This window comes from Toxorhynchites rutilus, chromosome 3 (assembly GCF_029784135.1).
Source record: "Toxorhynchites rutilus septentrionalis strain SRP chromosome 3, ASM2978413v1, whole genome shotgun sequence".
NCBI lineage: Eukaryota > Metazoa > Arthropoda > Insecta > Diptera > Culicidae > Toxorhynchites > Toxorhynchites rutilus.
Window position 1 is genome coordinate 7,185,752 of NC_073746.1, and position 13,564 is coordinate 7,199,315.

The 13,564-nt window shown below is 38.7% G+C and overlaps 3 protein-coding genes across 3 annotated transcripts in view; all 3 read left to right on the plus strand.

The window, feature by feature from the left end:
• The window catches only part of LOC129774717 (dynein axonemal light chain 1-like), a 107,202-nt gene extending 100,182 nt beyond the window's left edge, over positions 1-7,020 (plus strand). Inside the window, exons 3-5 of the mRNA XM_055778610.1 lie at positions 6,087-6,391; positions 6,470-6,581; positions 6,639-7,020. Of these exons, the coding sequence (XP_055634585.1) occupies positions 6,237-6,391; positions 6,470-6,581; positions 6,639-6,932 (561 nt within the window). The 5' untranslated portion in view covers positions 6,087-6,236 and the 3' untranslated portion in view covers positions 6,933-7,020. The remainder of the gene's footprint in view (positions 1-6,086; positions 6,392-6,469; positions 6,582-6,638) is intronic.
• The window catches only part of LOC129774716 (CD63 antigen-like), a 208,572-nt gene that overhangs the window by 100,828 nt on the left and 94,180 nt on the right, over positions 1-13,564 (plus strand). The gene's annotated exons all lie outside the window — the stretch shown is intronic.
• Positions 1-13,564, plus strand: part of LOC129774715 (putative leucine-rich repeat-containing protein DDB_G0290503) — a 76,952-nt gene that overhangs the window by 27,014 nt on the left and 36,374 nt on the right. The gene's annotated exons all lie outside the window — the stretch shown is intronic.

Sequence of the window (13,564 nt, forward strand, 5' to 3'; positions counted from 1 at the left end):
TAAATATTAAGTCATTGTAGATATTTTTTGATGTAGACCACTTTCAAGCTACAACTCAGGTATCAGAATATTACACATAAATATTTAAGAAGGAACATATTCTGTCATGAGCAACGCAGGCACAGCCTCTGCTATTACCATGCCAAAACACAATGCATTGTCATGATATTACAGCACGTATTCGGGAAAATGATTATGATTTTTCAGGTGAAATAAACACGCTTTAAAACGAAAATCATAAATTAAAATTAACTATAATTCTAATCTTGAAAATTCTTGCACGAAAATTGTGTCTGATAATGGTTTTATAAAATAAATATTTCGCTTTTGGATAACTCGGATACAGTGCGGACTCGATTATATATCTTTTCACTGTATATAATCGAATCCTGTATATAATCGAGTCAAACAATTTTTTTTTTTCATTCGTTTTTTTTGCATATAACTTTTGTTTTTTTTGAATATCACAGAGCAATTTGATTTTTGATTCATCCCCTTACAGTCAAACAAAACCTTTTCGCATGGAAAAAAATGAATTTAACTAGATTCTCTCAGGAGGTGATAGACGATCATATTTGATGAAAAAATCCTTCTATTTTCGAATTTCAACAATGACATAGTTATACAACTTTTTTTTTTGTTTCGAACCCCAAACTGGATCTACATTAAAAAGTACGCTAAGGAAGACGATTCTGTTGTAGAAAATACTAAAAAGTTAATAATTTTAATGTGTTATTATCAATTTCATCCTAAAAAATCATATTGAACTAGATTGTTTCTATCAAATAAATTAAAGCTCTCAAACCGCTCTACAATTTGTTCTTTGACACCCAACTTCTATCTTTCTTAATTTCCCTGAAATATCGATATAAACAATTCTTGGTGAAAATTCAAGCAAGATCTCAACGTTGAAAGGTTACATTTCTTCTTGAAATAAGTCATATTCGAAATATTAGGCTGTCAAAAAAGTCCTGCGGTATTTCCGCGAGGTGTCGTAGTAAGCGCGTAGTTCTAGTTGTATTCATTGTATCGAGTCATACTATAGCTTGTTGGAAAGGTATTATAATCCTTATATAATCCTATAATCCGCTATAATATAGTCCTTGACAGTGTTTTGTTTGGTTAAGTCGTTCGTGAGTTATAGTGTCGCAAATATGGAGCAAAATAAAGAGAAAATCCGACATATTTTACAGTACTACTATGACAAAGGCAAAAATGCATCTCAATCTGCCAATAAAATTTGTGCAGTTTATGGACCCGATACAGTTTCCATTTCCACCGCACAACGATGGTTTCAACCAGTCTTCCGAAAAACACTTACACATGCTCACGCGATGTGAAAATTCCATGTTTTTGTTTGAATTCGAACATGATTCTTGCTAGTGTTGAGTGTCTATCCCCAACACGAACAATGATACACAAACATAGACATGTGAAAACAAACACGATGTTTATAATTCAAGAACATCATGTACAAACATATCACCCGATGTCGCAGTATTCATTGCTTCCGTTTCGTTTCTTTTCATACACGGAAAGAAATTATTCATCCCAAAACATTTCTTCGTTGAATACATTTTCACAGAAACGAACTTGAAATTTAGTTCGCATTTCAAAAATTGCACGAACTAAGAGGCTATAAGTTCATGCACCAAAGTATATATTTTTATTAAGGATCATATGGCGTCAGCCTAACGGGGCCGGGAGTTCAATATTTTGACAATGTTTGCTTACAACTATGTTAGTAATATGTAAGTGTTCTCATAATTGGGATGTTGCAGTCTTCAGTGCTCTGTACGTGTGCCCGACATGGGATACTTCCTATTGGGATGCAGCTGACCGTTAATCAGCAACGACCCCCTAGTCTGCACCCCATATCTAGCGTGGTGCGTCTTTTTCGACTCGAGGAATCCAGGATAGAATGATCACTAGCCGGCGCAATCATCAGCTCGTGTAGAGTTGTCATGAGCGGTACAACCTTTGGCTCTTGTTGAATCATCAGTGGACTGCACAACCTTCGGCCCGTGTATCTGTAAAGAGTGTGTGTATGTATTGCCGCGACTTAGTAAAAGTTTATAGATCGTTCATGCACATTTTGCAAGTCTGATTAAATAATCCTTGGTTTCGTTCAAAGAAAACATTCTCTGAATAGAAAGAAGTTTTCTATTTTTTTTTTGGGTGCATGTTGGCAATTAAAGTCTGGGGAACCGACTGCACAGCAGGCGACGTCGTACAAATGCTGACCAAAAAAATAAATACCCAAAAATTAGTTTTAGATGCAACCTCCAGCGGCACACAGCAGAACCAGCAGAGAAATTTCATCGGCTAAAACACACCATTAATTTTTCGATGTTATCACAAACTGAATGAAGGAAAAAACTAAAAGCTACACTTACACTGCACTACATATGCTATGTGTGCATGCGATTGCATCATACTTTCTTCTCCTCTTCTCCGCTCGTTTTATAGCTCGGGTCGCGATCGTCGCGAACAAGCAGTATTGGCCATTTGTATTCAAAGATCCAGCCAAAATTGTGGCGTGGTCGAGTGGTTAGCGTCACGCCTAACATGTCACTGCTGAATAATTCAATTTTAGTACTTGTTCAAATAGCTAATAATAGCAAATGTTACATGAATTCAATATATAAATTGATGCGTGCACTAAATGATGATATCAAATGTGAAAAACTCTCATATCAATCGATGTTTATGTTGTTCAGAACAGAAAAAGAGGTTTATTTTATTTGCCCAATATTTTTGATGAAGCACCCATTGTCATGAAAGGAAAGCATTTTTTCCATGTCAACATACCAACACACCACGCGTTGAGTGGTGGTGGTGTGGTGTCCGATTCGCTTCTTCTACTCTACGCACTGCCGGTGCTTGGGGTGAAAATGCAAGAGAAACTGTACACCATGTTCGAACATCATGTGAAACATTGGGATTAAACATCGTATGTCCAAACATACCACGAATACAAACATGCCACATTTTCTAACATAGGTACGAAAAAATCATGTTTGTACTCAAACACAAAACTGTGAACAGCAGCGTGGACATGTTTATTCCGGACGCAGTGTTTTTTGTGAAACATGGAAGACTGGTTTCAACGTTTTCGTTCTGGTGTAGAGGTCGTCGAAGATGCGCCACGCTCCGGAAGGCCTGTCGTCTAAAATTGCGACAAAATCGCTGAATTAGCCGAGAAAGACCGGCATAGTAGCAGCCATCTTTGACCGTATCGACGGATGTGAATCGCTGCTGAATCGCAACAAAATCGACCCGTTTCTGAAGCGGATGGTGACTGGCGATGAAAAGTGGGTCACTTACGACAACGTGAAGCGCAAACGGTCGTGGTCGAAGCCCGCTGAAGCGGCTCAGACGGTGGCCAAGCCCTCATTAACGGCCAGGAAGGTTCTGCTGTGTGTTTGGTGGGATTGTCAAGGAATAATCTATTATGAGCTGCTTCCCTATGGCCAAACGCTCAATTCGGATCTGTACTGCCAACAACTCGACCGCTTCAAGGTAGCACTCATGAAGAAGAGGCCATCTTTGATAAACAGAGGCCGCATTGTCTTCCATCAGGACAACTTCAATGGTGACGCGCTAGAAGCTCCGGGAGCTCGAATGGGAGGTTCTTTTGCATCCGCCGTATAGTCCGGACCTTGCACCAAGTGACTACCACCTGTTTTTGTCCATGGCGAACGAGCTAGGTAGTCAGAAGTTAGCCACAAAAGAGGCCTGTGAAAATTGGCTATCCGAGTTTTTTTGCCAATAAGGAAGCGAGCTTCTATAACAGGGGTATTATGAAGTTGGCATCTCGTTGGGAACAAGTCATCGAACAAAACGGCGCATATTTGACTTAAAACAGATGATTGTAACTAATTTTATGAACAAATGAAAATTCAAAAAAAATACCGCAGGACTTTTTCGACAGGCTAATATAAAAAAAAATATTTTTTTTTCCAGACTGTATATAATCGAGTCCAAAATTGTATATAATCGAATCACATATAATCGAGTCTGTATATAATCGAGTCCGACCTGTATCATTTTAGAATACATCAAAATTTCCGAAATAATTCTTTAGCCGAAAGTTTCGGTGAACATGAAAAAGACACGTTTGAGATGTTTTGTAGAAAAGCAATTCCAATGCCTAATCAACCGATTTTGACGAGACCCTTTCTCATAAAAGTTCACAATATTGAACCCAATTTTTGAGTATATTTTTTTTAAATGGTGTTGAACTCTTAAATTGAATGGTGTTAAAAAATTGTTTGGAAAAATAGTTTTTTGAGAGTCAGCACTATCTTTTCTAAGTAAATGCTTTTATTTCTGCCAATTGCGTGCCCCAACGCATGGCTGTGTGTGTGTGTGTTGTGCGAAACAGTCTCCTGAGCAGATATCGGGCTGTATCGGAGAGGGGAACCCGCTCCAAGCTAATGACACGCGGAGAACAACAAGGATAAGTTCCATTACTCTGTTTTTCTCTTTTTCTCAGAGATTGTATTTCTCTATATATATGTGGAATTAGTATGAATATAGTACAGTGATTCGCCTCTAATTGTACATCTAGCTAATTTAACATGTAATGCGACACGAATGATTGGACATTTTCGCCTCTAACTACATTTTTGTAAAAATCCTTTGTGTAATTTTCTGCAACATATCAATATCAATTTTTAGAAGTGTTTTCAACCTAAATTATGTTTTTTGCACACTTTTCTAATGGTTATTTGTTTGATTTTCAATGATTTTCATGTTTCATGAAAAACAAGTTAAGTATTGTGTTGTGTTTGTTGATATGTCTGATTACAACTCACAATCGCCTCTAATGCGACACTAAGTGTTGCCTCGGTATGTCCAATTAGAGGTGAATCACTGTTTTAATATCTTTAATATCTCTAGTGTGTTAATTTATATTATAATGGAGAACGATTGTTTCTAGATGAATTCTCTTGGTTACCTTCTCAGGTTTCCCACAGTTAAAAGCTGCAGTTGCGATTGGATTTCGAAAACAAATGTTATAGATTTTCCTTCTCAGGATACCTAAAGATTTCTGCTACATGTTGAGATATGAGATTATCAGAATTTCGTTTCGTTGAATTGTAGATCATTCGCGTTTACATAATCACATCACTTACCTCGGTGAATCCTGATTTTTACCTCTTCCCACTAACAACTATCCCTCCATGATATTCGCTAGGGAACCACGCTATAGAGGCGACCCTTCTGGCCTTAGGGCGGCGAATATCATACCTACATTCCTTCCCTTCCCCTGGTGACTGTAAGGACGTGGCCGGCGTCGTTATTGACCATTTAAAGCTCGAATCACCGAGAATTGCACAACGAGAATGATTTGCTAGTCCCAAGCGTCATTCTGTGTGTTCTTTGTGCAATTTGGTTGGTTCAGGTCAATCACGGAGATCAACTACGAATGGTACAGTCTACCCAAGCTCAAGCTCAAGCTCAAGCTCAGCACTATGTTTTCTAAGTATTAACAAAAATACGGAACAATTATTTTGACGTGTTGAGTTTCAAATCAATGGATTTCTGAAATAGACGTAACTGTTTGATAACGTTATCACAAACAAGGTTCATAGCCCATGCGATGATCTGGAGCTTTTATCGCCTTGCATGGCAGATGGTTAAAATACAAAGTGTTTTGCTAAAGATTTCACCAACGACGACGGATATCCAATATGTCAACGAAGTAATCCCGATAATTGTGATCAATCATTCACAAATATCATCGTTACGTCAATTTTCTTCTAATTTGGTCAACCGCCTGCATATATGGGCAGTTATGTTCAAGAAATACTTGAATTGAGGAAATATATCGTTAAAATACTCAAACACGCTCACAATACATTTGTAACTTTTTGATTAACAACCAAAATATTCACTAGAAATAATTCATATGGCAGAACAACGCTTGCCGGGTCCGCTAGTTATAATATAAAGGTGTTTTTCATTCAAATAGAATGCCAATTTGGTACGGAAAAGTTAATTTTCAATCATAATATTAGTTTAAAAATCGTGTTCATTCCGCTTTAAAAACTATTATTTTTTATGCTTCCCTAAACTAGTAAACGAAGCTCAATGCCGTCAACGCGGATTGCACTAATGTGTGGAAATCAGTCCCATATTCACCAACATATTAACAACCTATTCTTTACCCTTCGGAATGCTAGATCATAGCAACCACAAAAGTTTCCCTTTCACACTCTGAAAGTAAAATGTCTCGTGCCACCACCATCAAGGAAGCTCTCCATCGGTGGTCCGAGCAGAACGAAGGGGCAGACCCGACCCAAGCCAAAGACATCCAGCTGCAGTTTCAGTGGCCCCCAATAGAGAAAATGGACGGGACACTTTCCTCACTTGTAGCCTGCGAGTATGTTCCGGCGTCTGTTTCGTCTCTGTATCCTCATTTTCAATAATTTCATTTCCTCCGGTTGTAAAAACATAATAGAAAGCTGAGTTTGTCAACCAATATGATCGACAAAATCGTTGGGGTGAGCGGAATGAAGAACCTTCGGATCCTCTCGCTGGCACGAAACTACATCAAATCACTGAACGGAATCGTACGTTTCCTGGCCATTCAGGTGACAATATGTTTCCTCAATTACTCTTCTTTGCAGGAATCGTTGGGTGAAACACTGGAAGAGCTTTGGATCAGTTACAACCAGATCGATAAACTTAAAGGCGTCGAGAGCCTGAAGCGTCTGAAGGTTCTATACATCGGAAACAATTCCATCCGTGAGTGGGGCGAATTCAATAGGCTGCAGTCTGTGGCGACCCTCGAGGATTTGCTATTTCTGGGGAACCCACTGGTGGAGAACATCGACGAGACGGCATACGTGAGGGAGATCCAGAAAAGGCTTCCTGCGCTGAAGAAGTTGGATGGGGAGAATCTGCTAACGGAGGATGATTGAGTGGGATTTTGGGGTGATTTCATTCCGATGACATTCAGGCAATCCATCCAACCAAATGGACGCCCACGTTCCCCAAATAAATGATAATTCTCGTCATCCATCATTTCACAAGTTTTTGTTACACCCGCTATAAACTTAACATTTTCGTCCCGCATGTTGGCGTTATAAAAACGTGAAAATGCAGAAAGAAAGAAACAAACATAGATCCAGCAAATAAAGACAGCGGCGTCCGGCGGGATGCCCTATTGCAGATTCCAAATGATACCCCATCACTAAATAGAAAACAGTCCTATGATGTCTGTGAAAGCTCTTCACAACGCGCCAGCAGGAAGCGGAGAATGAAATGAGATAAGTTCGTCTCTCGGTTAGGTTTTTCTCTGTTCCGTGATATTCCGCAAGTTGATGGTTTCCTTTTTTGTTTCCGTACCGGCATCAGCACCAGCACAAATGTTTCATTTGGCAGAAACAAGTCAATAACAAGTGGCAATAAAAACATCCGAATGTTTGCGCCTCAGTCAATCTTATAGTGACGTTTGAGGTTTGTAACTTAAAAGAAGAAAATGTTTTGTAAAATTTCACTTGAAAAATTCCTGCTTGAGGTGGTTCGCAAGAAAAACAACGCCATCCAGTATCGCGTGATTCCATTCCGGGTGGTGAAAAAATCTCCCCCTTTACAAGCTAAGGTGTGTTGTAAGTGACAGTTACCAGTTGTTGTGAATAATGTTCTCAGGTTCTTCGAGGTACTACCTGTTCCGTTTGGACCGGGAACGGGTATAAAAAATGCCGGCGAAGTCAGAATTCCGAGAAATAATGCTACCGCTCGTGAGCTTCTGCATAAATCAACCCCTTGGATTTATCATTCACAGTGACGGGAACAGGTTTATGATGATACATACCAAATAACTGTTACTATTTTATGGTAAACTAACGAAGGAGAAAATTATGAATATGGCTTTATTTTTGATGTAGAACTACGTCCTTAATTAAGGGTGCCAAATCAGACAACAGGTTACGTTTTTATGAAATAAAGTTAACGTTAATAACTATTTTTGCCACGAACGGATTTTGACGATTTACATACCAAACGAATCGGAAATTCCCTAAGATTTATTTTTCATGCTATATATTACAATCCCCTAGTGTGTAAACGGTTTAAATTGATGAAAACGGTTTAAATTGATGAAGAAGCATTTCCATTTTTCCATACATTTGTCATTTGTGAGCTTCCCTATCCATGCCGTCAATAACGAGCAACGCATCGGCGATCAACGAAGAAGAATGATTTAAAGTATCCGTGAACACAGAAGAGAAGAAGAAGAAGAAGAACGAAGGGGAATATTTGCGTAGAGCATAAATATAGGATCTCACTGAGGCAAACTTTCAGTATTGTTCTAGATACGAATCACTTGTTCTTCCTTGTTTTGCGTCATCACGCAATTTTTGGATAACATTCAATGTATAAATATTATCATTTTAATAACGTCTATCATTATTAAATATGAAAAAAGCTTCTAATTAATATAGCTATAAATTACTTTCGGTTAAATATTGCAGTCGGGTAAATGTTGCATTCGGTTAGTTGTTACATCCGGGTGATTGAAATTCGGGTTAATGTCTTTTTTCTCTCTATTATAGTAACTTTCAACACATTTTGGCTGGTTCGTCACTTTTAGTCAAAAGCTAAAAGATCCACGAAATTCTGGTCAATGAAAGAAATGTAGGAATTTGTGTGACAAGAAAATTGAATTTAAACCGAAAAATAATATTTTAAAAATTAAAATTAAAAAATTGAAGAAAAATAAATATGAATAGATCACATAATAATAACAAGTGATCCATGCATCGGAAGATGTATTTATTAGTTTGATCGGCCCTGAAATTTCAAAAAGTTACCGCATACAAAATGTTTACCACCTCGAAAAAACACCCTCTGCAAAATTTCAGCTCGATCGGACTTAAAGGAGAGCTAAGATAAGATCAGACCAAGGCGTCTCTATATACACCAGGTGAAACAATCATATGAAATGCACTTTCAGCCATATTGGAATTGCTGTCGGTATTGTTTACAAACTGCATCAGAACGCTGCCGGCGGCTCTCTACAAACTGCTACGATGCCTATTAGAACGATGCCTACTATGTTCGGCTTTCGCGTATTATGTGAAAAAGAAGGGGAACTACTCTCGCATGTATAAATGCAAAAATGGCGTATCCTAGCCATAACAAAACAAACAACCCCCGCTCCACAAACCGTAATCCCCTTCTTATTGAAGAGATGATGTTGCTTCACCTGTTATACATTGATTTAAGCGCCTTGGATCAGACAATAGGGGGTCTTTTACAGACCAAATTTCTGTCAGTAGTTCTGATTTCTGATTGGCTGATTTCGATAAATTTGTATACAAAGTCGATTTTGCCAGTGTTGTCAATAAAAATAAATAGCGTTGGGTTTGATTGAATTTAGAGAAAGTGAATTTAATGAATATTACGATATTTAGTTTAGAGGATGAATTGTATACAAGTTTTATCTAATTATTTTGATACTATATTTTGATTGAATGAAAAATGCTATATTTTATATATATATATATATATATATATATATATATATATATATATATATATATATATATATATATATATATATATATATATATATATATATATATATATATATATATATATATATATATACAGCCATTTCATGCCAAACCGATATAGTGGTTCTCAAATTTCCATGAACAGTGGTAGTTTGGTTCTTCATTACAAAATATTAGACCCGTTTTTTTTTATTTTTTTCTTTAGGGTAACCATTTCCATTTTAGGGTGGTCCGAAAAATATTTCCAAAAATGACTTTTTTCAAAAAATCATAACTTTTGAAGCACTGAACCGATTTAGATGATCAATATATCAAATTGAACCCAATTTGGAAAAATATTATGCTTGCCAAAAAATCAGAACTTGTTTCCGTAGTTATTGATTGTAGTTGTTTTTTGTTGTTTTTATGACTTTGGACTAGAGGGCGCTATATTTTTTGATGTTTTTGTATTGAAAGCTGAGGATTTTTTACATAACATATCTCGATATCAGAGACACTTTTTTTTTGTTTTTAAGATATGATTTTTCAAAGTTAACCGGTGGTTCGAAAAATCATTTTTCTTTTATCCAAAAATAACGTTTTGTAAAAAATTATTACATTTGAACTACTAAACTGATTCAGATGATCGACATATTAAATTAAAACCAATGAGCCAACCTTTTTTGAAAAAATATCACGTTTACGGGAAGATAGGATTCTAGTCGCATAGGTCTAGTCTAGTCACATAAGAATATTGAACGAAGATCTAAAACGAAAAATAACACCTCTCTGAAATCCTTTTTACGAGTCAATATTTTAATAAGCTACCTCATTGGCTTCAGTTTGATATGTTGATCATCTGAATCGGTTCAGTGGTTCAATTGTTATGAATTTTTTTTTTTCCAAAATATATATTTTATTAAGGCACATGTGGCGTTAGCCTGACGGGGCCGGGAGTCCAATATTTTGACAATTTTTGTCTTACAACTATGTTAGTAATATGTAACCGATTACTCGCGGTTGGCTCGAGGTTAGTATTACAAGTGTTCGCATAATTGGTATGTTGCAGTCTTCGATGCTCTATACGTGTGCCCGACACGGGCTACTTCCTATTGGGATGCAGCTGACCATTAATCAGCAACGGCCCCCTAGTCTGTACCCCATATCTAGCGTGGTGCGTCTTCTCGAGGAATCCAGGATAGAATGGTCACTAGCCGGCGCAATCATCAGTTCGTGTAGAGTTGTCATGAGCGGTACAACTTTTGGCTCTTGTTGAATGATCAGTGGACTGCACAACCTTCGGCCCGTGTATCTGTAAAGAGTGTGTGTATGTATTGCCGCGACTAAGTAAAAGTTTATCGATCGGATAGGAGGGATATGAAACGGGGGCACAACGAAGGAAACATCATTAAACGTTGACATCGGCGTTTCTGAGGAACAGGTATAGATGAAGCAGAAGATCAGGATCCCGGCTACCTAAGATATCCCGGACGGGGATATCCGATTGTCTGCCTTGTGCTCTCAGTGCTCTAGAGAGCTGAGAGCGAGCAATATGGAACCGGATACACGACCAGACAACATGCTCGATGTCGTGGTAGCCATCGCCACAATCACAAAGATTGTTTGCTGCGAGCCCAATGCGATAGAGATGCGCGTTTAGGTTGTAGTGATTGGACATAAGCCGAGATATCACGCGAATGAAATCACGACCTACATTCAATCCCTTGAACCATGCACTCGTCGAGACCTTAGGGATAATCGTGTGTAACCAACGACCGAACTCATCACCACTCCACATGCGCTGCCAACTTACGAGCGTATACTGACGAGGAATGTGGAAAAATTCATTATAAGCAATTTGCCTTTCAAAAAGTGTGCCTTCTAAAGCGCCCACCTTAGCTAGCGAGTCCGCTTTCTCATTCCCCGGAATCGAGCAATGAGAGGGAACCCATGCTAAGGTAATCTTGAATAATTTTTCGACCAAAACACTCAATAGTTGTCTTATTCTTGTTAGGAAATAAGATGAGCGTTTATCAACTTTCATTGAGCGGATTGCCTCTATTGAGCTGAGACTGTCTGAAAAAATAAAATAATGGTCGATGGGCAATGTTTCAATGATCTCTAGTGCGTAGTATATCGCACCCATTTCTGCGACATACACGGAACAAGGATCTTTGAGTTTGAAAGATGCACTGGAATTTTCATTGAAGATGCCGAAGCCAGTGGACCCGTTTATGAATGAACCGTCAGTAAAGAACATTTTATCAGATCTAACTTTCCCATATTCTGCCGAAAATATCGGCGGAATAGAATCGGAGCGTAGGTGATCTGGGATTCCATGGATTTTTTGTCGCATGGACAGTTCAAAAATGACAGAGGAATTGCAGAAGTATGGGAAGCAAACTTGGTTGGAGATGCCTGGTGAAGGGTGCACGTCGTGGGTAAGGTACTCATGGTATAAAGACATAAAACTTGACTGAGGAGTCAGTTGGAGTAGATTTTCGAAGTTATCAATCACCAATGGATTCATGATCTTGCAACGGTTGAGAAATTTGTAGGATAATTCTGTGAATCGAAGAGTAAGCGGGGGTACTCCTGCCAAGACTTCGAGACTCATCGTATGTGTCGAATGCAAACACCCCATGGCTATACGCAAGCAACGATATTGTATTCTCTCCAGCTTGAGAATATGAATCCTGGCAGCTGATCGGAAGCAAAAACTGCCATATTCCAACACTGATAATATCGTTGTTTTGTACAACTGAATGAGGTCTCCTGGATGGGCACCCCACCATGTTCCGGTTATTGTTTGGAGAAAATTGATTCTTTGCTGGCATTTCTGTTTCAAATACGCAATGTGTATTCCCCAGGTACATTTAGAGTCAAAATATACTCCAAGGTATTTGAAAAACATCGAGTGCTTGATCGTTTTGCCGGATAGGTGAAGCTGGAATTGGGCGGGTTCGTGCTTCCTAGAAAAAACGACCATTTCGGTTTTCTCCGTAGAGAATTCGATACCCAGCTTGAGAGCCCACGTGAACAGGTTGTTCAGGGTATCTTGCAAGGATTTTTGCAGAACGGCGGGATTAGTACCCGTGATGGAAATAACTCCATCGTCTGCAAGTTGTCTCAGCGTGCAGTCTCTAGTTAGACAATCATCCATATCATTGACGTAAAAACTGTACAAGAGGGGGCTTAGGCAGGAGCCTTGTGGTAGGCCCATAAAACTGTAACGAGAAGATTTCGAGCTGCCATGAGTGCTTTTCTGACAGTAAATTGTACAGGAAATTGTTGAAAATTGGTGAAAGTCCACGATTATGAAGCTTCTCTGAGAGAATTTCCATGGAAACTGAATCAAATGCCCCTTTGATATCGAGAAAAACGGAAGCCATTTGTTCTTTGCGAGCAAATGAGATTTGGATTTCAGAAGATAGCAGCTCGTGACAATCATTCGTCCCTTTACCTCGGCGGAAGCCAAACTGCGTATTTGACAGCAAATTGTTCGTTTCGACCCACTTGTCCAAACGAAGTAGAATCATTTTCTCTAACAATTTACGAATACAGGATAACATTGAAATCGGCCTATACGAGTTGTGATCGCTAGCCGGCTTGTTGGGTTTCCGTATGGCTATCACTCTCACTTGTCTCCAGTCATGCGGGACAATATTCAGCTCCAGAAACTTGTTGAACAAGTTCAGCAAACGCTGTTTTGCCAAGTCGGGAAGATTCTTCAACAAGTTGAATTTAATCTTGTCCGACCCCGGAGCTGAATTGTTACATGAGAGAAGGGCAATTGAGAATTCCACCATCGAAAAATTCTCATAATCGCTTTGAAGTGGAATGTCGCGTACGACGTTTTGTGCAGGAACGGTGTCGGGACAAACCTTCCTTGCAAAGTTAAAAATCCAACGGTCAGAGTATTCCTCACTTTCGTTTGTATGGTTCCAGCCACGCATTTTCCTAGCCGTATTCCAAAGAGTGCTCATAGCGGTCTCCCTTGACAAACCATTGACGAACTTCCGCCAATATCCAGGCTTTTTTGCTTTAATCAGACC